Consider the following 25,936-nt stretch of genomic DNA (forward strand, 5'->3'; position numbering starts at 1 on the left):
GATTAAGATTCTCTTAAATGACATGATGATGTTAAATTACACTTTCCATTCATCATTGTTGTTACTTTGTTGAATTTCAGTCTCCCATCTTACCCTTCACCTCCCTCTAATTCTTAGTATCTGCTTGAAACCTATATGGTGACTACATTGTTGAGCTTTAGTCTATAGCAGTACCTCACTTTATTACCATTACATTGATATATATACTACACTTGTAGAGGAAAGCAGATCGATCTAATCCCAAACTATCAAATTCAAATGTCTTTTAACTTTTTTTGAAGTGATAAATAAAACTAAAATTAACAATTATTTTAAAAATGAAAGGAGGAATTAGCGCTCTGCCGCACAATAACATTCTCAATTTGGAATGAGCAAGAGTTGTATTTATATCAAAAAAAGGTATGCAGGGATACTTGATGAATATGAATATGAGGGCGAGTTTGAGTTTTCTGTAAAATTTCAGAGTTAACGTTTTAAAGGTTCATGCATTAGGAGAAGAATAGAACGTGCCACGTGACACATAAATGGAGGGAATTTTCATGAGCTTGTTATGGAAAATTGCAGAGATTCACGATAATGTTCTTTCCACAGCATATAGGAGAAAGCTATGGTTTGTTATTTATGATTTGAATTGTTCTGTCTATTACTTCTGAGTAACCTATTCTTGGGTAGACCATTAATATTCACACGTAGGTGATAGATTAATATGGGATTTTTGCGCTCAAGGATATCTATCAGGGAGATATTGTATGGGCACATAGTCAATGTATCAATAAGTGCACACTAACCATAGACGTATAAGACATGAGGTGTATGCACACAGATAATAGATAAGAGAGAAGGGAATTCCGAGTGTGTACCTGAGAGACTTAACCCTTTATTTATAGAAAGGATTACCAGTAAGTATAGAGTCCTGATAGGATTGGGACTATTGGAGATATGATAAATTGTTTTATCTTTTATCCCTTAGTGATAGGACCATGAGATTATCCTTATCTATTTAATCTACCACTTGTTGTTATATTATTAAGATATGAGCCCACAGAGTGGGTCCAAAATAGTTGCCCAGAGTTTGATAATTTGAGTGTTCAGGTTGCCGTTTATAATGTTTTTCTTGCACCTCGGACATGTCTAGGTCCATCCCTTAATTGACATTGCTTGGCATTGACATTGCTTGGCATTCTTGTGTTGCTCTGCATGTTTTCCTTTGATGGGGGCTTGATATTCTTTATGTGTTGTAAAGTAGATTAAACTTGAGAATATTCTCGAGTTTAACCTCGGCCTTTATGGCCATTTCCATTTCAGCTTTTATTATGCTTTAATGATGTATCTTGCTGTTCTTTTTGTCTAAGTTGTTTAGCTTGATTTGTGTTGCCAAGACTGTATCTTTTGTTAACCCAGGTTGTCATACGCTCTATTTTGAACCGAACAACAAACATATAAGTTAAGGAACATTGTTGATTATAGTCTAAACTGTTGGAGCTTTCCCGGTGCTCAAAATTCAAATTAGTAATGGGGATCTCCTTGTATTAGACAAATGTTATGGCAGTACAAGAAGAACATTCAATATAGTTACTTATCCAAGACGTGATTTTATAAAATTTTGAATGATACCTACAATTCAATATTTTTTTAGAAAAGTCACGATCATAAAAAGGTGTTGGTTTCATTGGTTCAAGTAGTACATATTTGATTTCGTTTAAGTAAGATATTGGATTTAAGTCTTTGTGAATGCAAAAAAAATTCTTTAAAGAATTAGCTCTATTATAATGTGAATGTTCTCGACTCGTACGAGATTACGTCATGTGAAAGGTAAATGTGGTTTATAAAATAAAAAATATGAGGCCAGAAGGAGTACTATCCTGCAGTATTCTAAACTTACATGACTTTCAGCACTTTCATCAATTGGTAGGTGTTTTCTACGGTGGCCTAGAGGGTCCATTAGTGGTCCTTCCATTAGAAATATATATACTTATCGTTTATCTTCTGATTTACAAAAATAATCCCTGGGGATGCATGGTATGAACTTGTTTCCAGTTGCCGACTATGCATATATTTATTTTCCAAGTCTATTTATGTCGCTGTAATGATGATGTGCTTAATTAGTAATAATGATACTTCTTTAATATTCATTTCCTAATTTCCAAAATGTATTGACTTTTGGAAATCAAGTTTTTCTTTGGTGTTTAATTTTATATGACTTTTCATGTATCAGAAATGCATTCATAATTATTTATGGAAAAACACAAATTCTTAAACACATGCTCTGATACCACATGTAAGCAATTTAATCAGTAATTCATGATTCGTGTTCAACAGTAATCAGTCAAGAACATGACATAGGATCTTTAGAATTCATGAGTTTCACACAAACATACCTTTCTCCATAATTGCGGAAGATCTTTAACAGTAGAATGCTTTCTCTAAGCCTTAACCCTTTCACCGTTCTTGTACCTTCTTTGATAGGGATAGGATACAACTTTTCTAGGCAGACTCAGAAGGACGTTTGTTTTCTATCAGATACCCTTATGTGAAAACTGACCATATAAACTATTATATAACTGGCCTATCACAGTTATTTCTAATTAACTTCCCTTAATGCGAAACGTCAAAATGTCAATTACCATTAATGCGAAACGTTACCATAATGCAAAACGTTAAAACATCAATTATCATTAATGCGAAACGTTACCATAATGCAAAACGTTAAAACGTCAATTATCATTAATGCGAAACGTCAATTACCATAAAGCCTCTTTTATTATTAATTAAACCAATTGACACACGTTACACATGAGACACAACTAGTTTCACAGATGCATGATTTGGAGAATTTAAAGCAACTGACCTCACTGATAAAACTACTTCCTCTGCTCCGACAATGTCCACATACAACTCCAAAAAATCTTTCCTTGACTTGTTGAAAAATTCTTTCATTATCATCTCGACGTCTTCATCATCCACCATTTGCAAATTAATGTATTGTTCAGATTGCCATAACCTCGTGGTGATTTGAGTGATACATTGGTTACCTTGAAGAGTTAACTTCTGACGAATTCTCTGATGCATTTCGTCAATTATTGAGTTGCTTTTGATACGTGTCATCCTTTTTTCACCTTCAAACATTACACTTCGTCGTCCTTCCACCTTCCTACCATTGTAATATAACACAACATGAACATAATCAGAATGTGAACTCATTTTAAAATGGAATAACAAATAAAATAAAAGACTATATTTAAGCTAATAATTTTGTATGTAAATGTAAGACTTGATGGTAGAGAAGAGTTGTGAAGAGTGTATAGAGTGATAAGGGTTTATATAGATATTTTTGCACCATTCACGCCCTTGTTGGGCTTCATATTTGCATGTGTCACTACCAAATTGAGCATCACAAGTCACGCCCTATTTAGGCGTGACCCACGTGGAGGTGACGCCTACATGGGCGTGACCTGTGACGCCCAATTTGGGCGTGACATTGTGCAATACATGCGTAATTATTTTCAAAATAGCAACAAATTCATAATTTTTTTATTTAAAATGCAATAAATTAATTTTTTTGCCTAGCAAGACCGCTACTCATTCTTTTAATATATTACACCAATCATATTACTTTCTAAACACTATTTAATCAAATCTTTATAATTTTATATGCATAATAATTTACAATTATTTATTGTTAAATAATAATAATTTACAATTATTTATTGATCGGAAATGGATCCTCTCATATTGAAAATTACATGACATGGTTATTTGAGAATCATAAGCATACAAAGGTGGATCAATGGTGATAAAATAGGAAAGTAAAAAAATATTAAAATAGGTAGTTACTACATCATAATCTTTTATTCACCTTTATATGGTTATAATTGTCTCACGTAACCACATCATTTTTTTTTAACATGATCCATATTGGTCCCTGTACGGCTAAAAATAGAGATGTAGTCATAACTAATTGATTTTCATTGGGGACCACTAAACACAATTATCAGTTTTCAGTTTAATTTATCGTTATTCGTTTCTCGCAATATATATGGTTTCGTAATGATCCAATTATTGTGTACGGAGAACATATTTTATATAATGTTGCCCAATTTTCTATGTACATGCCTCTTTGTAATTTTAAAAAAAGTAACAAGATCAATAAATGAGCTAGCAGTTTCTCTATAAAAAGAATTTAGAGGCTAATATTTTGCTGATAAAACAGTCCAAAACCATCTCATACCGTGCATTCACCACAAGCGAGGAAAGAAACAAGAGATCATCAAATGGGAGAAGAAGGAAAAAGGTATAGAGAAATGATACTCCCAAAATGTTTGTGTTTTTTTTTGTGTTTTTCTTTTTTCTTTTTTCTTTTTCAAGGTTTTAATTATAGAATATATCTGAAAACTTGAATTCAGGTTAAGGAGTTTTCATAATGTTAGGAGTGTGATCATTAATCTCATACTCACAGCTTGTTTGTTTGATATGTTATTTTAAGTTAAAAGTTACTTTTTTATATAAAAAAAAGGGATAAATGTTTCTGCAGATAAGTTATCTGTATTTTTTCCAAAACGACGTCGGTTTGGTATTGAAATGTTAAAAAATTATAAATATAAAGACTATTATAACCTTAAAATAAATTAAAATTATAAAAACATCATGATTTTCGTCTCAAAACGACATCGTATTGGGCTTACTGCAGATAACTTATCTGCAGTAACTGAAGAAAAAACGAACCCAAAAAAAAATGTTACTTTTAAAACTATTTAAAAAAAAAAAATTAAAAATAAAGTTAAAAGTTATTTAGTAATTATATAAAATTTTGATGATATTCATAGGATTTTGAATAGGGGACACAGAATGATTTGTCAATATTAGGGTAAAAGATAAATAGAATAAGGATAAAATTAGAAAATAATATAATGATTCCAAACTTTTATTTATTTATTTATTACAAGAGTTTTTATAGAATTATGTTTAGCTAAACTTATGTTTTTAAGAAGAATAAAAGCTGAAAATAATACCCGTAAACCTAAAAAAAAAAGGCTATTAGGTTATATATAAAGAGATATAATATTGTTACTACCAAATAATGTTAGTACCAATATGATTACCATATCTTAACCGTTGATTTCTGTCAATCAACGGTTATCATTTATTGCAAATTAATAATTAATTATGAGTTTAATTTATGAAAATAATAACCGTTGATTGATGGAAATCAACTGTTAATATATGGTAGTAATATTGCTAGTAACATTATTTTGTAGCAAGAATATCGTATCCCATGCATATATAAATCTATGCTGAAATTTTTTATTATAATCATGTACAAACCGAAATATAAATTTAATAGTAAATAAAAAGTTGTGGCACTTCTCAGCAGCTAACGGGGTATTCACTTTCTTAATTAGGTTTGCGGTAGTGACAGGAGCTAATAAGGGGATTGGTTATGGAATATGCAAGAAATTGGCTTCAATTGGTATTGTGGTGGTGCTTACTGCTAGAAATGAGAAAAGGGGTTTGGAAGCCATGGAAAATTTGAAAGAGTTTGGTCTCTCAGACTTTCTGGTTTTTCATCAACTTGATGTCACTGACCCTGCCAGTGTTGCTTCTTTAGCAGATTTTATCAAAACTAAATTTGGGAAACTTGACATCTTGGTATCATAGGACACTTTCATTCCCTTCTTTCGATTTGTTAAGAGAGTTTTTCCATTTGGAACCAATGGGCTTCAAATTCTTAAAGGACAAATTAAGAACCATAACTTTTTTATTATTTCATTTATTTGGTGAATGTAAATATGTTTGAAATAATATTGGTGCAGGTGAACAACGCAGGTGTTGCTGGGGGAATAGTAGATGGAGAAAATGTTCTTAGACAGGTAAGGTTCCTTCTTTGTCAATAGAAAGCACAATGATAGAACAGAAAATAAATTTCATATGGAATCAATATAAGAAAGATGGGAAAACATTTTCTCCTTTTAAAGGAGAAATTTTTTCTCATGTTAGTAACTCATAACATAAGTGGGTCCCACCTTGAAACTTTTTTTCTCTCCACTATTTTGTGGACCCCACTTATATTATGAGTCACTAACATAAGAAAAATTTTCTCCTTTAAAATGAGAAAATATTTTCCGATGAAAGTTCGCATTAATGTAATTTGCTTAGTATGACGGTGTTACGGGCCTAAGGACCCATATTCTAGAAGATCCAACAAGAGCAGATAGTTAAAAGAGAAATAATGAAAGATTTTCAAAAGATATTAATCATATTATATCATCAGTGGATCAAGTATTATTGGACCCCCAAAATATATCAATGACTAAACTTTATAAATAAGAGGTAAAACCAACAAGTATGTGACTTACTCTTTCTTGTTAGCTGTCACTGTGTACACATCCGTCCTGACTACTTGCACTGTGATCCGCTAGTCTTTGAAGTATCTCCCCTATAGATACTTGAGAGATGACATATAGATTCTATAGAAATCAACCAATCCTAATTAGATTGAACATCTCGATCTGCGCCTAATCAAACAGACGGGGATCTGCGCCTAATCAAACAGACGGTAATCTCGTTAGAGAAATATAATTTAATATTAGTTGAAGGCTATTACTTATCATCTTAAGTTGTAAGATGAGATAATTATTTATCATAATACTAGAGCCTCCGTAAATATTACAAATATATATATATATATATATATATATAGGAGAGAGATCATTTGACTCCAGAGTAAGACTTATAATTCTTACTCCTCATCCTAGCCATTGATTTCTGTCTATCTAACGGTTGTAATTTAAGAAGTTATATTAATTAATTAATTATTAATTATACTATAAATGACAACCATTGATTATCGTTCATCAACGGCTGATATGAAGAGTTTGATTACTCTGGAGTCAAAAGAACCCTTCCCATATATATATATATATATATATATATATATATATATATATATATATATATATATATATTATATATCTGGAGTTACGAGTTCGATTCTTATTGTCCCTTGTTCTCTAATAAAATTAAATCAGCATATGTACGAACCTAATGCATTGTCTATGCATCAAATCCAAAAGATTCTTACAAAAGAGTGTGTTACAGAAATATATAAAACTTATTGAAGGTTCATCATTACCGGTTTCAGTTGTTTGGTGAAATCGTTGCTTACATGTTTATCATTTAGGCTTTTTAAATATAATATTTTAGACGATTTGTTTTAGTCATACTCAATGCTATATTAAACTCTTTCCCATGCATGCCTTGAGAAAAGAAGGGGGAATAAGAGATAATAGGATTTAAGGGAACAAATTCTTTTTAAAAAAACAACAATGAAAATAGAATAAGGTTGTAGCCTGTAGGTATATTCAAAAGGATTACAAGAGAGTACGTGAAGCTGATGTTTGTTTCAGGAATGTTGATAGAATAAGGTAATTAAGTTTGCCCAATAATGATGGAGTATTAATTATAAAAAAAGAATTATAGTATTTAGAACTAGAAAATCAAAATAATAAACTAACAATACGAATATTATATTTATTCGCGAAATATGTATAATATTATATTTATAGACTGTTTGGCTTGGTTCATATATACGACCAGACACCGACGATTAAATCACCAACGGAATAAATATAATTCTTATGTCACAACATTATGCGATAGTTTTTAGATTTTGAACCTCTCACCTTCATAATAAATTTACAACTCCTCATGTTACCAAAAAAAAAAAAATTACAACTCCTCTCGTCAACGGTAAAATTTGATAGAGAAAAATTAAGATGCAGAAATATAACTCACAATGTTTGAAGAGGGAATACAAATTTCATAAACTGACTCAAACTTAATATAAACCAGAAACTAAAACTGAAAAACATAACATTAAGAGACACATTACACCCAAATAAACTCTAACTTAATGACTCATTATACTACCCAAAACTGACTCATTATGATACCGTTAAGACTCATCAAACAACTTTAGTGCAGCACATGGCCGTTACATCAAACTTAAAAGACCATTGAATTTTCTAACGGACAAAAAACAAAGAGACTCTAACATTCCCTCCCTTAAACTGATGTTCTTGAAAAATTCAGTTTACTCCAATTCCTTTGACTTTCTCCATGGAACATATGCCAAGTAATCCCCTGAGCTTTTGAAACACAACATATTTGAGAGGCTTTGTAAACAAATCAGCAACTTGATCCTCACTTCTACAAAAAATAAGATCAATTATACCAGCCTTTGTAAGATCCCTTAAGAAATGATACTTCACATCTATATGCTTGCTTCTCCCATGTAAAATTGGATTCTTTGACAATTTAATTGCAGAATTATTGTCACAATAAATTAAAGTTGCTCCTTCTTGCTTGAAGTGAAGTTCTTCAAGAATTCTCCTTAGCCAAATGGCTTGGCATGCACAAGCTGTAGCAGCAACAAATTCAGCTTCTGTGCTTGACAAAGTGACAATTGGTTGCTTCTTCGATGCCCAAGAAATAGCACCTGTACCAATCATAAAAACATAACCTGATGTGCTCTTCCTGTCATCTTGATCTCCTGCATAATCACTGTCAGTAAATCCCACTAAATCAGATTTTACACCCTTCTTGTAAAATATCCCGAAAGTTCTTGTTCCTTGCAAGTAGCGAAGGATTCTCTTGGCAGCCAACAAATGTATTTCTGTAGGATTTTCCATATACCTGCTAATTAAACTCACAGAATACATTATGTCTGGTCTTGTTGCAGTGAGATACATCAAACTTCCCACAATTTGTTTGTAGAAGGTGCTGTCAACCTTCTTTCCTCCATGATCTTTATGTAACTTCAAGCCACATTCAACTGGAGTGTGCACAGGATTACAATCCTTCATCTGAAACCTGTCTAGAATATCTTCCACATATTTATTTTGAGAAATAAAAATTCCATCACTTGATTGTGCTACACTTATGCCAAGAAAGTAATGCATCATACCAAGATCAGTCATTTCAAACTCATTCATCATAGACTTTTTAAATTCTTCAAACATAACATCACAATTTCCAGTGAATATAAGATCATCTACATATAAGCAAACAATAAGCATTTTTCCTTCATCACCAATCTTAACAAAGAGTGTATGTTCATAAGGACACTTTATAAAACCAGCCTTAAGAAAATAAGACTCAATGCGACTATACCAAGCTCGAGGGGCTTGTTTTAGTCCATAAAGTGCCTTTTTCAATTTGTAAACTTTATGCTCATTTCCAACTTTCTCATAACCAGGGGGTTGTTCAATAAATATTTGTTCCTCTAAGTACCCATGCAAGAATGTTGATTTGACATCTAGCTGGTAAATAGGCCAAGAATTTTGTGCAGCCAATGCAACCACCAACCTGATTGTATCATGTCTCGCAACAGGAGAAAAAACTTTTGTATAATCAATCCCATATTGTTGCTTGTACCCCTTGACAACCAAGCGTGCTTTGTGCTTGTCAATTTCACCATTTTCCTTTAACTTTGTTTTAAACACCCACTTCACACCAATGATTTTGTGTCAATTTGGAAGATCAGTTAACTCCCAAGTATCATTCCTCTCAATTGCATCAATTTCAGCATCCATTGCTTTTCGCCATTTTTCTTCTTTGACAGCACTCTCAAAAGTCACGGGATCACATTCTGAAAACAAAGCAAAGTGAGTAATTGGATCTTCAATTCCAGTTACCTCATAATCTTCCATCCAAGTAGGCCTTCTTCTAACACGACGAAGAGATTGAGTTTCTTCTTCGTTAACTCCAACTACTGTTGGTGAGGATTGACTAGCTGAAGAAGTTGCAATGGACGAATTTTCAGGCATACTAGATGCTGAAATTTGCTCTTGTTCAGAATCAATATCACAAAGAACTTCGGTAGGCTGCTGCATATTCCAATCCCAAGTGTTTTCTTCGTCAAAAACAACATCCCTGCTAACCACAATTTTTTTCGTCAGTGGATTAAATAATTTATATGCTTTAGATGTATCACTTACACCTAGAAAGACACATTTTTCAGCCTTGTCATCAAGTTTTTTTCTTTTCTGTTCCGGGACATGAGCATATGCGATGCATCCAAAAATTCTAAAGTGATCCACATTTGGTTTTCTCCCACTCCAAGCCTCTTCTGGCGTCATATTTCGAACTGCAAAGGTTGGACTTCTGTTCAAGACATGAATACACCAGTTTACTACTTCTGGCCAAAACGTCTTTGGAACTCTTCCTCTTACCAACAAGCTTCTAACCATGTTGAGGATGGTTCTATTCTTCCTCTCTGATACACCATTTTGTTGTGGTGTATACGCAGTTGTAAGCTCTTTTCGGATGCCATGTTCTTCACAAAAAGCTTCAAATTCTTTTGAGCAATATTCACCACCACGATCTGTGCGAAGTGTCTGAATCATCCTTCCTGTCTCATTCTCCACACGAGCTTTGAAATTTTTAAATGTAGAGAAAGCTTATGACTTTTCCGGTAAAAAATAAACCCACGTTTTTCTAGAAAAATCATCAATGAAGGTAATTAAATATTTTTTACCTCCATTAGAAATTGGATTTATTGGACCACAAATGTCTGAATGCACCAATTGCAAAATTCTCTTTGCTCTCCATGAGTTCCCTTTTGCAAATTCAGAATGATGTTGTTTGCTAACAACACATTCTTCACATACTAAGGAATGAGGAATTGTGATTTGAGGGAGGCCTGTCACCATATTTTTCTGTTGGAGCGTCTTCAACCCACCAAAGCTCAAATGGCCATAGCGAAAATGCCACAACCATGAAGGATCTTTCATTTCAGCCATTAAACTAGATTGGATTCCTTCAATCTTTAATGGAAACAATCTGTTTGAACTCATCTGAATAACAGCAATAGCACCTCTAACAGAATCATATATTTCACAAACACCATTTTTAATAGTGATCACATAACCCTTTTCTTGTAATTGGCCAGCACTCAATAAATTACTTTTCAAATCAGGAACATACAATACATTAGATATTGTTTCCACAAAACCATTCTTGGTTTTTATTTTAATGTCACCTTTTCCCATTACTTTCACAGTAGAATGATCACCAAAACTCACAGTAGATTGAAAATTTTCAATCAGATGAGAGAAAGAAGACTTACTACCACTCATGTGGTTGCTACAGCCAGTATCCACATACCAAACATCTGGCTCAATTTGCTTTTCATCTTTAGCAACCATCAATAAGGTTTCACCTTCCTCCTTTTCTGCAAAGTTTGAACTTTCTCCTTTTTCTTTGCTATTTGGCAGCTTAGTATAACATTCAGATTGATAATGACCAAATTTATGACACCTGAAACATTCTACCTTGGATTTATCAGGGGCTCCTCCTCTGCCTCTGCCTCTGCCTTGAAATTGATCATTATTGGCTCTGAAATTAGTAGACCTTCCTCTGCCTCTGCCTCTGTCTCTACCTCTGCCTCTACCTCTACCCCTTCCTTGAAAATTGTTGGAACGAGTATCGGTAGAAGCCTTTAATGCTTGCTCATCTGTGTCTTCCTGTTTGAACTTCTGTTCATGCACCACCAATGAACTCTGCAATTCATCAAGTGACAAATCATCTATATCTTTAGATTCTTCTATAGCACAAACAACAAAGTTAAATTTTGCTGTTAATGATCGAAGAATTTTTTCTATGACAATTATTTCTTCTATCCTGCCTCCATGAATTCGCATTTTATTGACAATGGTCATCACGCGAGAGAAATAATCTGCAATTGATTCTCCCGACTTCATTCGAAGTGTTTCGAATTCCGAGCGTAAAGCTTGAAGCTGCTGCCTCTTTGCTCTTGCAGAGCCTTGATACTTCTTTTTCATGGAGTCCCAAATATCCTTGGAAGTTTCTTTGGAAAGAATGGTTTCCAAGATAGAACGGTCAATGGCCTGGAAGAGATAATTCTTCGCCTTCAAATCCTTCAACTTTACTGCTTCATGAGCTGCTCGTTGTTCTGCTGTCAACTGAGCTCCTTCTGCTAGTGCTGGTTCAACAACACCATTAGTAACTACATCCGAATATTCCTTGGATCGAAGGAAATTCTCCATCAACATGCTCCAATGATCATAATGACCATCGAAACGTGGAAGGGCTGCTTGCACAAAATTAGAATCTGTGGCCATGACTCTTCACTTTACTCTTTTTTCACAACTCAATTCCCTCACGTGTTTAACTCTCAACCTGGCTCTTGATACCACTGATAGAGAAAAATTAAGATGCAGAAATATAACTCACAATGTTTGAAGAGGGAATACAAATTTCATAAACTGACTCAAACTTAATATAAACCAGAAACTAAAACTGAAAAACATAACATTAAGAGACACATTACACCCAAATAAACTCTAACTTAATGACTCATTATACTACCCAAAACTGACTCATTATGATACCGTTAAGACTCATCAAACAACTTTAGTGCAGCACATGGCCGTTACATCAAACTTAAAAGACCATTGAATTTTCTAACGGACAAAAAACAAAGAGACTCTAACAAAATTTAGCTATTGTATAGAGAAGCATATTTGTATTTGACACACAGGATTTGTGTTCGGATTTTCCTCAAGAGATAACTGAAAGTTAAAGCTACACTTCAAAATTAGTTTATATATCTAACACGTTTCAAAACCAAAGAAAAAGAACACTCATAACTCATTGAGAGATCAAGTTCAAGATTATGTTTTTCATTTTCATTTTAAAAAAAAACTATGGATAAAATGAAATATTTTCATAATATTTTGGGGGCTTATGACCAAGGATGACCCTCCCCTCCTTTTTTTCTTCTTTGGCATATCTCATTCAGCCATATTACCATTTGATCCTGTGGATAAATATTTAATTTTTTTAAATTAAAAGTTTAAATTAGGGAAAGATCACGTCTCGTTATGATTGAAAATCAGCAATCTCATTGAGAATTTATGATGAGATGATATATCACGGATAATTTAATAATTGTAAAGAGCCTTGGGATACACCACCCCAAAAGCTAGCTCAAAGGGTGGGAGTGCCCAAGACCTTATAAACTCCACATTAGTTGCACATACAACTAATGTGAGACCATATATCTCAACACGTCCTCTCACACGAGAGCCCATTGGGCTTGAAGAGTGGACAATGTAACAGGCCCTGGGCTTGAAGAGTGGACAATGTAACAGGGCCCAGCCTACCTGTGCTAAGAAACTCCACAAGAGAAAGTGGGGGACGACGAGACTCTGATACCATGTAAAAAACCTTGGGATACACCACCCCAAAAGCTAGCTTAAAGGGTGGGAGTGCCCAAGACCTTATAAACTCCACATTAGTTGCACATACAACCAACGTGGGATTATATATCTCAACAATAATCAAACCCAAATTAGATGGATAGAATATAGGTTCGATATATCAATCATCATTAATTGACGGACACATGAATATTAACATCAATATCAATTTTATCCCAAAGTAGTTGGAAGACAAATAAAACTATTTGCATCCATGTTTGCATAAAATATCTGGCCTTCCGATCCCTTGTGTTTTCAATTTGAGTAGCTTCTAGCTCTAAAAGCTTGTTGGTTTTTGTTAATTAAATCCTACATAATTTCCCAGTACACTAAATGGTATGACTTAATTTTGTTGTAGAAAAGGGGTGAAATATCGGATTGGAATATAGTAGTGCGTCAGAATTATGAGCTAGCTGAAGAATGCGTTAAAACGAACTTCCTTGGTGCTGAAAGAGTAACTGAAGCTCTTCTTCCTCTGCTCCAACTATCCACTTCACCGAGGATTGTCAATATTTCTGCTATAATAGGACGATTGAAGGTAAACCTATTTTCTCAATGATAAAAAATATGCATTTTATAATTTTTGATTTATTTTGTTTGGAAAAAAGTGACTTCAAAGGTGAATGGTCTTTTCATTCCGGTAAGAATACAGAGTATTACTTCTCATTTTAATTGTTGATATTCGTACATCCAATAGTTATAATTTATTGAATTAAATTCATTAATTAATTATTAATTCCATATAAATTATAATCGTTAGACGGATGAAATTAAAGAATTGACATTGAGACTAAAACTTCTTATTGTAGTTCTCCAATTCAAAACATGGAAACTTATGTATTAACTACAAGGGAAAAAGGAAGTATCGTTTTAAAGGACACAAGCTTGTGTCCCTTTTAGGTGATTTACACAAAGTTTGACCAGTCATATTTTGTGTAAATCTGAAAAGTTACGTTTTTTTTCTCTCTCCCCAGTCACATCGTTGACGTGTAAAGTGAAAAAAAAGAAAGTAACTTTTCAGATTTACACAAAATATGACCGGTCAAACTTTGTGTAAGTCACACAACTTACACGCACTAAACCCTAACTACAATATGTGGTGTTTTTTTAGCTCTCAACCTTTGAAAAAAAAAAGAATAAGGTTTCATTATTTTTCTGCTTTTGTGGTTTCAGTACATACCAAATGAATGGGCAAGAGGAGTGTTTGGTGACATTGAAAACCTTACAAATGAAAAACTTGAAGAGGTGCTTAAAGAGTTTCTAAAAGATTACAAAGAAGGATCATTGGAAACAAAAAACTGGCCAGGTTTTCTTTCAGGTTACACCATGTCAAAAACAGCTTTAAATGCCTATACAATGATGCTGGCTAAGAAGTTCCCTCGTTTTCGCATAAATTGTATATGCCCTGACTTTGTCAAGACTGATATAAACCAGAACACTGGCTTTTTAAGCATTGATGAAGGTGCTGAAAGTCCTGTTAAGCTAGCATTATTGCCAGATGATGGTCCTTCTGGCCTCTTGTTTTCAAGGGATGAGGTGTTTTCCTTTTGATGGATATGGCTATATACTTTTGGCCCTATTATATCTGTTTCTGGTACTAGCTAAGTTTCTTGTTGTGATTGTCTGAGACAATAATTTGTAGATATATGAAAACTATTTGGTTGTGCTGTGAAATAATATTTGTCTACAGTGTGTTTAAATACATAATGGTTGTTGCATATTAATGTAGGGAAATCATACTCTTATGTATGTTTCGTAAAAAAAAAAGTATCTTATGTCACCTATTATAATTATGTACTCCAGGGAATACATAGTTATAATATTAAAGTTTTTTTTTCGATTCATAAGTTATCGGCTGACGTGGAGAGAGAAAAAAAAACAATTTTGATATTATAACTATATACTTCTCGAGTTACATAGTTATAATTAAATTATAATAGGTGACATAAGATAATTTTGTTTCCAGCAATATGAGAAAAAAAGGATCCATTAATGCTATAAGCTAAATGTTTTAAATATACGATATTATTGTATGCATATAGTTTTTCCTTATGTTTTTGTTTAAAAGAAAACAGGAAGATGATTTCCTCTAATTTGTTTCATCCTAAAATAAGGATAGGGAGATTTTTGGTTGGTTTTTGGGTAAAGGAAAAAAAGGAAAACTACCAACTATTTGTACATTGGATAGTTGGTGGATTAATCCAGTTATTTTTTTTATATAAATCCAAATTATTTCTTTAAGGCGAGTCGTCTCTAATATTCCCATAAATTTTAATACTTTGGTTATAATACTAATCCCAAGTCGGAGTTATTTCTTATTTTTCAAATTAACGCTTCAACACCAATATTGTGACTGTATAAAGAGAAGAGTTTCACAATTTGAAATAGTGATATGTTGAAATAATCAACTTGAAGTCCAATGTTTGATTTTAATTACATACATGGCTTTGATATCTGCCGCCGCATCATGATAAAGATGCGACGGTGGGAGCACTTCGTTCCGTTTTAACCAAAGTAAAATGTGGGCCAACACCACTTGTTCTTGTTGATAATATCGTTAAAATTCCATAAAAGACAAATTTAAAAGATATTGTTGTTTGAACATCAACTAGAATTTGATGGTGTGGAGATTCATAATTAAAACTCATAAAGATATATAAACTGAGACCATACTTTAATTGCAGTTTGTTTTAGTCCCTTCATATTTTTAGGCACTTCCCTCTTTCATGAACAATGGCAGAAGCAACAAAAAGGTAACCATTTTCCTTGGAATCCCTGTCTTCAATGTACCCTGCAATTAACCAAAGTTTTATATTAACATAATTATAATGACTTTGTAAGAAATTCAAGTGCGAGTGATGAGTAATTAAGACCTGCGATGATTAGGAATAAGACTAAGTAAGCACCGTATAAGTAGAACGACACAAACTCTTTTCTTAACTTGTTCAACTGGTTTTTAGGTATGCTGTTGTCACAGGAGCAAATAAGGGAATAGGATTTGCAATATGCAAGCAATTGGCTTCTAATGGGATCAATGTGGTGCTAACAGCCAGAGATGAGAAGAGGGGTCTTGAATCTGTTGAGAAACTCCAAGAGCTTGGTCTGCCTGGCAATGTTGTTTTTCATCAACTTGATGTCACAGATTCTGCAAGTATAGCATCACTTGCAGATTTCATCCGGACCCAATTTTGTAAACTTGATATCTTGGTAAGAAGATTCTGGTGGCTTTTATTTTTTGGTGTTTCTACTTTATCATCTACCTTTGTAATGTAAGAGTTGATAGAATAAACATAAATAATAACAACTTTCACCCTATACTTAATAAAAGAATCAGTTTTCTCTTTTCTTTCTTTTTTTCTTTCTGAGGGTTGGTACTTACAATGTTGCTACTATGGTCAATATTCCAAATTCATGGTTCTAGCTCTTACCAATACATGTTCTATTTATTTGATTCAAATTGCTGAATTTGGTTATGTTCCTCAAATTGAATTCGTTTAAAAATGATATGCTGTCACCTTTACCATTTTATACAATCAAATATCAACATAAACTTGTTCTAATGATGATGCATACCTTATTCTGCAAGTAGCCTACATTTTTCTTGTTTCCTGGTTTGTATTTAAGAATTATATCCTAGTTTCAGGGGTACCTTACAATTAAGAAAATATAGGGCACCTTCTGGTTCTATCTGTGGGATTTCTATCATAATTTTTCCATCTGTGAATTATAGTTTTCAGTTCACCTTCATAATTTGAGTCACGGAGGAAATATTTGAAACATGGATTCTTGTCTAGGTTAACAATGCAGGGATACCTGGAGCAAATGTAGACGGTGAGGCTTTGGCTGCTGCAGATGTTATGGTATGAACTTTTTTCCCTCCCTTCATGTGTTTACCTCAAAAGTAAAGGAAGTTTTACTTTAAAATAGTTTTTGAATAATTAAAGGTGTCCATTGACAACCTTTCCGAAATCAATTTTTTTTTTTTAATTTAGGCTTCCGTGAACAGAAATGAATAGTAAACTCATTTGGTAAAAACGGTTTATTTTTTTATTCCCGGGATGAACCGATTTAATTTTTTGTGCTGGGGAACAGAAAAAAGAATCAAATTTTTTTTGCTTTTTTGTTCCCGGGCACAAAACGAGAAACACTTATCTCTCTCAATTACTCTCCACAACTACCATCATCACCACCGCCACCACCATCTCGACACGACCACTGCCACCATCGTCGTACCACCACCACCATCATTACCACCACCACCACTATTGTCACCGTCACCACCATTATCACTACCACCCTCACCAACATCGTAGCCACTGCCACCACCACTATTGCCGCCATCACCACCGCCACCACTACACCGCTGCCACTATGTCATCATCATAACCATAGTTGCTGTCATTGCTGTTACCACCACTACAACCACTACCATCGCCGCCACCGCCACCACCATTAACGCCGCCGCCGCCTCCCCCACCGTGTTATCATCATCACCATTGTCGCAGCCACCGCCATCACCACACCACAACTACCGTCGTCGTCGTCGCCGTCGCCACTATGCCACCATTACCACCACTACACCATCGATGTAACACCCCATTCTAGAACCGGTTTGTTAACATCGCATTATGATATTAAGCGCAGTTACAATCACATGGGTTCAATTAAAATCCGGATAAATTTTTCATTTTAAAACATGCCGAATTTATAATACCCAATTTCGTGATCATAACCGTATTACCTTGCGGAATCAGATAAACTAAGCTTAACATCATGTTCTTATTCCATTTTTAAACCATTAATTTACTTCCTATTTATTTCACAACTTCTACTGTATTGTAGATCTCTTCATTTGCTATGCGTGGCTTCAAACCGCGCTCAAATCGGAGCACTTTAACCCAAGTTATGACAATCGGAAGAAACACAAGAGAGTGTTGGTCACAGGCCCCGCGCGCTTCAGCGCGCTACCGGGCGCTCAAGCGCGCGCTATCGGGCGCTAAAGCCTCCATCTGGGCGCTTAAGTGCACGGAGGCAGGAAGCATCAGGTATTTCAGTGTGGATGGGCGCTTAAGCGCGCATCAGGGCGCTCAAGCTCCCATTGGGACGTTTTAGCGCGCAGAGACAGAAGCATCTCCTCCTTCAGTGGCTAAGGGCGCTCAAGCGCGGACCAGGGCGCTCAAGCACGCAATCCTGGGCGCTTAAGCCCCACCCTGGGCGCTAAAACTCGAGGGGACAGTAAGCATCCCATCTTTCTGCAGCAAAGGGCGCTTAAGCGCAAGCCAGGGCGCTCCAGCGCACAATCCTGGGCGCTTAAGCCCTATTTTGGGCGCTCCAGCGCGAGGAGGCCGAATGCATTGGCACTCACAGGGGCAGCAGGGCGCTTGAGCGCGCTCCTGGGCGCTGAAGCGCGCTGCCAGGGAATTCCAATTCCCACTTTCTTCAAGTCCAAGTCTAGGGGAAGATGCATCCCCATTCCAAACCCCAATTGTCCATGCCCCAACACTAAATCCTAGCACTCATCCAACCTCTCATCAGGAGATTTAGCTAGAATTTGGGCAGCATATCCTTTGTTTTCTCATCGTTTCCCAATTTAAACAAAAGGTACCTAATTGATTCTCAGCCCAACCAATTCAATAACTCAATACATAACAAGCATGCATATATTGAATTTCAAGTAGGCATCATTTACATTACATATCCATTACAAAATCATGAAACTTAGCTTACAAAACACTATGATCATTCCCTTGGCTCCCATCAACAAAAGAGATGACCAAAGGCATGAGCATAGGCTAAGTCCATTCCAATATACTAATCATAAATCTAGCATTGCCTATTCATTTAATTCTATACATGTGAGCTACAAAACAACATGTACAATCTCAAAAGAAATGCCACATTTCATGCATAATCCAGATATGGCCACTTGCCACCAGAGGCTCCTGCAGCATCCTTACCTGAAAGGGGGTCCCCACAACACGGGGTGAGATATACGAATATATCCAGTAAACCAGGGGTCCTTGGAGCATCTCTCCACCCCACAGTCTATATCAGTGTAATAGCAATAACAATAATAATGCAGTAAATACATATCTATGCAAAGTGCAATACATCTCCAGGAGAAGTCCCTCGAGCTCTCAAGCTGTCCTAAGGAAACTCAGATGCAAATAGTCCTACTGGCCAGCTAACTACCAAGTATGATTTACGCATCGTCATGCAACATACCCACATAGGGAAACACCATCCTATGCCACACCAAATGCATACACATACGTATAACAAAGCATTACACTATTTTATTGCATTTATATACACTATAATCACCACTACCCTTTCAGGGCTTGGTGGAACAATCAAGGGAATTACACCCAAGGTCCGAAGGCTTACCTCAAAGCTTCAGCAACCTTAGTTCACCACCAATGTCAACAATACTCTACTCCAAAACCAACACCTACACATGGTGTAATGCAATCAACACATTGCATCCAAGAGTATTTCACAATCAACCATCAACTACTCAATTCAAAACACAACACAAGTATGAGCTTACCAATTCCAATGAGCTACTCAAGCTCTATAGCTTGCTCAAGCGGTTGATCACTCACGGTTGGTCCAAATGTCTCAATCCTAGACATCACAAGGATCCAATCATCAATCAACCAAGCCAAACCATTTATCATCATTGCAAGAAAACTCACAACCAAGTATCATATTCTTGCAACATTCAAAGTATAGTCATATAACTATCTAAGCTCATTTTCACCGATTAAATGCCATTCCTAGCATTTCTTATAACATGCACTAAGTCTCATTCTTCCTAGAACATAGCAAATTCAACTACATTTCATCAAAATCCCAATTTACTATTCATAAACCCTAACTTATGCAATTTCAAGGAATTATGAGGTTCAAGGGGTAGAATCTTACCACCAATGGTTGCACAACCAAGCAAGGAGCATTCCTCAAGCTCCCATGGAGGTTGAACTTCCCAAAACCCCAAAATCACTCAAATGGTCGAATTTTTGAGAGGCAATATCTCTCTTCGCAATGCTCCTCACTCAAAACTAAGCTTAGATTATGAAAGAGGGGAAGATTTAGAGTGGTTTAGGCTTTTGAATCACTCCAATCGGTGGAGGATTGCTCTTCCTCTCTCTCTTCCTCCCTCTCCCCCTTCTCCTTCTTCTTCCTTCTCCTTCTTTTCTTTCTTCTGGCGACGGGAAAAATGGGGGGGGGGGGGGGGGGGGTTGGGGCTCCTTTGGCTTTTAGTCACTTAACATAGGTTAAGTGGCTTTAAGCGGGTATTGGTTCGTCTATCTATTCAACTCCAATAATTACCAAACTTTACCCAAAAGTCTGGAATATTATTCTAGGAATATTACTATTTTTATTTTTATATTTTGGGTACTTTTGCCAGTACCCATTTATACCCCTTAATTCTCACTGAGTACACTTTTTAACTCCAAAGTGACTCAGATTCATTTAATTAAGCATTATACTTAATTTCACTCAGTAAAACATGCTTAATTAATTAATTACACTTGATTTACTAATTAATTAAGATGGGCTATTATAGTCGACACCGCCACCGTCATGTCATCATCATCACCACCACCATCGCCACCGTTATCACCACCATCGCTGCGGCCATAGCTGTCACCACCGCCACCTCTACGTTACAGCCACCACCACCACTACCATCACCATCATCACCATTATCACTACCACCATTACCAAACACCACCACCATCATCGTAGCCACTGCCACCACCACCACGATGCCACCATGTCATCACTATCGTTGCAACCACTGCTATCACCACCACCATTACTACCACCGTCGCCGCCGTCGCCACCACCATCACCATGTCATCATTATCACCATTGTCGCAGCCACTGTCGTCACCACCACCACCACTACTAAAGCCGCTGCCGCCGCCTCTATGCCATCATTACACCATCGACACAGCAACCGCCACCCCCATGTCATCACCATCACCACCACTACTGCCACCATTATCACCACCACCACCATCTCTACGTCACCACCACCATCACTATCATCACCACTACCACCACTACCATTATTGTCACCACCATTATCACTACCACCATCATTGTCACCACCACCACTACCACCACCACCGTTGTCACTATTACCACCATCGCCGCTACCATTGCCACCACTACTGCCATCGCTGCCACCACCATACCATCACCACTACCACGACGCCACTACTACAACCACCACCATCGCCACCATTACCATCGCCGCCGCCGCCGCCACACCATATGAAAAGGAAAGTGATGATCCGAAATTTTTTTATGCTTAATAGGAATATTTTTTATTCTATTATTTGTTGTGTTATTTGATATGTATTGACAAGTATACCAATCGAACAAGTAATACAGTGATAAGAAGAGTATCGTTTCCACAAGGATTGTGATCGAATATCAAATAATTGTTCCCTTTAAGACGAAAAGAAATTCAATAGTTGTGAAAAATGTTGTGGATTGAGTAAAAATAAGAACTAAAGGTAAAAACGAATTTTTGGATTTTTATTATGAAAAATAAAACAGAGATGGATATTTAAAAAAAATATAAGAAAGCTTTGTAGCTAGAGTGCACTCACCATATGATCCCCACTTTTTACTCTGAATTGATTTAAAATACTCATCTAAATAAATATTCAGATAATTTATCATCTAAGAATATTAAATAGCTAACCCTCAATTCCTTGCAATGTTCCTCATGGAATTAAGCAATGAGCACGATAAATTAAACATCTGCAATAATATATACATCTATTCCTAGCACGCATACAAATCGTTATCCTACTCCCTTTCAAGATCAAAATCCCAATATTCTTATCTAGGTCTCTAACCCTCAAATTATCATCAACTATTAGATTGATCAATTCTAACAAAGAGAATAGCAATTACGCATAGAGTAGAGATGAATATAAATATATAAATAAAAGAGTAAATATAAATCAATCCGTTGTAACAAGGGTTCACATAGGGTTTGTGACCCTAACTACAATAAAGAGTACTAGCCAACCATTGTCTTGGCTAACATACAAAAATTCAACATAAACTGTAAATAGAAGATGGAAGAAGAAAGGATGAACAAGATTTCCTCGCAAGAACTCTCTCTCTGAAGCACGACGGTTCTTTGATAATTGATCCCTTTTTCTGTCTTTTAATAATTCTTTTTATATTACCCTTCGCGCTTCTTCCAATTTTGCCCCTTCAAAACACGGTAATGTTTTCCCGCAAACTGGCGCGGGATCGCGCCAGTATGGTGCAAGATCGCGCCAAAGTTCTAAAAAATAACCTAGCAGACTAGCGTTGGATCACGCCACTATGGCGCAGGATCGCGCCAAAACTCTGGACAATGGCCCAGGAGGACTGGTGCAGCTCAGCACCACCACCTGCGCGGATTCACGCCAACAATCTTTTAAAATTTCGTGTTCTCCTTCTTTCTCCCTATATAAACATAACAATTAGGTGAGAAATATCATTGAAATGGAAAAGTCAACATAATAAGCAAATATGTATATAAACTGCTCTTTTATGACTTAATACTTATCATTTTTAACTTGAAAAACCACATATGCCAGAGGCACATCATTATCAAACACAATTTTCATTCTCGGAATAAAAATAAAACATATTATCAAACACATTTTTTTTCCTCAGAAACTATTCCAAGGCACAGAAATAGAAAAAAATTGTTTCTTTTTCAGAAGCAGTGTTAGGGAACAGAATGGTTGTCATGCACACCCTTATAGTATTGGAAATGATGTGTAATTGTTAATGAAATCTAGGTTAGCTTAAAATCATGCATTTGTGTTGAATATTGTTAACCAATGCCTAACAAGAAAGTTGAATGTTAGCACTAGGACTTGGGGAAAGAAGATTAGAATTACATTTCCTGTGAGCTGAGGAGATTGAATGAATATGAATATATTGATGACAAATTCACTTCCAATGCTTTTCCTTTCTTTGCATTAAGCATAATTTGTGACTGATTTCTTACTGCTGTGTGAACCAAGCACAATTCTGTTATGTTGGTAAATTATATTTCCAATTTATATAGAGATTGACAGATAGTACATAACTTCAATCAGCAATTAACAAATCCGCTTCAAGCCTTGCACTTGTATTTTCCCTAATGAACACATTTAAAAGAAATCAAGTCTCTTGATTTTGGTTTCAGAAAAATGCTGGCCATGTTGATTGGCGTAAAATAGTAACTGAAAACTATGAATTAGCTGAAGCAGGTCTTAAAACAAATTACCATGGAGCCAAGGAATTGACCAAAATGGTTATTCCCTTTCTCCACTTATCAGACTCACCAAAAGTTGTCAATGTTTCAGCATACATGGGAAGGCTGGAGGTATATGATACTAGCAACTTTTGCTACCCTCTTTGTTTACATTGTGAAAAAGGTCCAAGAAATAATGTCTAAAAAATGGTTCAATAATTGAAGATGGTGCTCATTCTCATGTAATTTCTATTGCAGAAGATACCAAATGGATGGCCTAAGGAAGTACTAAGTGATGTTCAAAACCTTACAGAGGAAAAGATTGATGATATTTTGAATGAATTTCTAAAGGATTTTAAAGAAGGTTCACTAGAAACCAAAGGGTGGCCTCTCGGTATGTCTGCATATGCTATCTCAAAAGCTGCCCTGAATGCCTACACAAGGATTCTGGCTAAGAAGTACCCTTCATTCTGCATCAATGCTATTTGTCCTGGCTTTGTGAAAACGGATATGAACCACAATACTGGTGTTCTAACACCTGATGAAGGTGCTGAAGGGGCTGTGAGGTTGGCACTGCTATCTAATGCTGGTCCTTCTGGCCTCATTTTCTTTCAAAGTGAAGAGGGATCATTTTGAACAAGGATTATTGTTAGGAAACAAGAAAATCAGTGAACGGAATAATATATGAAAGCCTAGTTACTTATAGGCAAATTTACACTCACAAAAACTTTACATTAACTTCTTATTCTGATTTTTAAACTTGCTTTTCATATAATAATGAAACTAGACTTGTACCAATGTGACATAATGAACCATTCGAGAATTGGTTAGTCAACATCAAAACACGCTGACACTAGACCTTGCTTTTCTATCCCTTCCTATGGAACAGTATTCTTGATCCACATGGAAATTAAACAAATTAAAACACAGCATTTGTATAAAAAATCGTCAAGTCAAACATCTCTGTTGTAAAAAGTGTTATTCAACTAATAATCATTGATTCAAGTGATAAAATTTCAAGTCGAAGTTCTAAATATGAAAAAAAAAAAAATTTAGAAAAGTTCTCCATAATGAATTTGATATACCTCATAGGCTCATACTGGTTAAGTCGAATAATTGATAAAGATATGGAGATATTTACGCTTCTAATTGGAATCAAATGCTTACATAACCTGAACTAACACCTAACTTCTATCTCTTCGTGTGGACCATTCTTTTTTATCCACGTACATCACAATTAAGCTAATTAAAAATCTGCTTTTATATAAAGAAATTAATCTTGCCTAATATCCCCATTTTGTTTTAAATATGATTAATTAAATATTTTTCAAATAAGTGAATAAAACACAATATATAGTGACCAATAAAAAATAATTACTTTATTAATATATGTTTGAGCGGTGATTATATCTAATTATTTATGATAATCTATATATCTAATTAATTATTACTTCATTAAATATTTTTATGATGAAGAGCAAAATAAAATATTAAAATTACAAGTGTTATTAAGACTAATGAGTTAATGATTATAAATATTTTTGAGGGGCATGATAACTATTTGATATTAATAGTCTATTAGAATTAAAAAATATTATTTTATATATAATATAATAAAAAAATTAAAAGTTTAGGAAGGATGATCTCCATGGTCGCCCCTCCCCTAAATCCGTCCCATCTTTTTGAATAATTGGAGTATAATTCTTTGAAACTGGGGTTTTGACCCACTTTCATGACATGTATCACTTTAGTATTTTTGTTTGTAATTCTTTCACTGTTAGCGAAATAGGAATTGAAAATTTTCCATCTATATATAATATGTGAATTGGCTAAGATATTGCTACTTAAAATTAGGCTTTTGGAATACATAATACTATTTAGATTATGTTATCCCAATTTCAAAAATTTATATCTTACTCAATTAAGACTTATTATTTATGGATAAAAAGCTTAAAATTCTTACTTTCTAATTTACGTAAAGAGATATATGCCACATCTAGCAAGTGTACTAGTCGTACAAGTAATAAAATGATGAGTAAAGATTGTTCCCACGACGATTTGTGTCAAGCACTGACTAACCATATGTACTTGAGTTGAATCAAACAAAAGTTCATAGATTGCATAGATTTCTTGTCACCAGAAACTACACTGAATTGAATTAAAACTTGATAAATAAATAAAATGTAAATTATAATGTAAACAAGTAGTCGGATGTCATTTTCCCTCAAACATGAATTTATAGATGAACCAATTTCCATTATGAATTATCTACTATGTGATATTGATCAACCTTTTTCTTATCATCTCAAGATGTAATCCCTTACTACCCTGATAGATACATTAATCAGAAACCCCAATCCCTTGGTGACTCCTTTCTTAATACATGCAT

The 25,936-nt window shown here is 35.0% G+C and overlaps 2 protein-coding genes and 1 long non-coding RNA gene across 3 annotated transcripts; 2 read left to right on the forward strand and 1 right to left on the reverse strand.

Moving 5' to 3' along the window:
- The first annotated feature begins 367 nt into the window (after nucleotides 1-367).
- LOC133286713 ((+)-neomenthol dehydrogenase-like) lies at nucleotides 368-14,941 on the forward strand. Its single transcript, XM_061484170.1, has 6 exons — nucleotides 368-399; nucleotides 5,400-5,646; nucleotides 5,811-5,867; nucleotides 11,845-11,862; nucleotides 13,639-13,818; nucleotides 14,454-14,941. The coding sequence occupies exons 1-6, from the start codon at nucleotides 368-370 to the stop codon at nucleotides 14,829-14,831; spliced, it is 912 nt and encodes a 303-aa protein (XP_061340154.1). The 3' UTR covers nucleotides 14,832-14,941.
- LOC133286710 ((+)-neomenthol dehydrogenase-like) lies at nucleotides 9,181-24,183 on the forward strand. The gene is made up of 6 exons (XM_061484167.1): nucleotides 9,181-9,190; nucleotides 15,975-16,033; nucleotides 16,241-16,487; nucleotides 17,075-17,134; nucleotides 23,500-23,679; nucleotides 23,806-24,183. Exons 2-6 carry the CDS (start codon nucleotides 16,014-16,016, stop codon nucleotides 24,181-24,183), a joined length of 885 nt encoding a protein of 294 aa, XP_061340151.1. The 5' UTR covers nucleotides 9,181-9,190; nucleotides 15,975-16,013.
- Nucleotides 19,111-19,853, reverse strand: LOC133286717 (uncharacterized). The gene is made up of 3 exons (XR_009748164.1): nucleotides 19,831-19,853; nucleotides 19,668-19,731; nucleotides 19,111-19,237 (listed from the first exon to the last, which is right to left on the reverse strand). It is a non-coding gene; the product is annotated as an uncharacterized LOC133286717 (long non-coding RNA).
- Nucleotides 24,184-25,936: the final 1,753 nt, after the last annotated feature.

The sequence above is a fragment of the Gastrolobium bilobum genome, unplaced genomic scaffold (genome assembly GCF_033153095.1).
Source record: "Gastrolobium bilobum isolate Gb01-03AN ecotype WA unplaced genomic scaffold, APGP_CSIRO_Gbil_v1 utg16848, whole genome shotgun sequence".
Classification (NCBI taxonomy): domain Eukaryota; kingdom Viridiplantae; phylum Streptophyta; class Magnoliopsida; order Fabales; family Fabaceae; genus Gastrolobium; species Gastrolobium bilobum.

Bases quoted from the DNA above. Each gene is read 5' to 3' on its own strand.
- LOC133286710 (XM_061484167.1), top strand. From the start codon at position 16,014: ATGGCAGAAGCAACAAAAAG. The intron at 16,034-16,240 runs GTAACCATTTTC...ACTGGTTTTTAG, and splicing joins ATGGCAGAAGCAACAAAAAG to GTATGCTGTTGTCACAGGAG. The intron at 16,488-17,074 runs GTAAGAAGATTC...ATTCTTGTCTAG, and splicing joins TTTGTAAACTTGATATCTTG to GTTAACAATGCAGGGATACC.
- LOC133286713 (XM_061484170.1), top strand. From the start codon at position 368: ATGAGCAAGAGTTGTATTTATATCAAAAAAAG. The intron at 400-5,399 runs GTATGCAGGGAT...TTTCTTAATTAG, and splicing joins TGTATTTATATCAAAAAAAG to GTTTGCGGTAGTGACAGGAG. The intron at 5,647-5,810 runs GTATCATAGGAC...ATATTGGTGCAG, and splicing joins TTGGGAAACTTGACATCTTG to GTGAACAACGCAGGTGTTGC.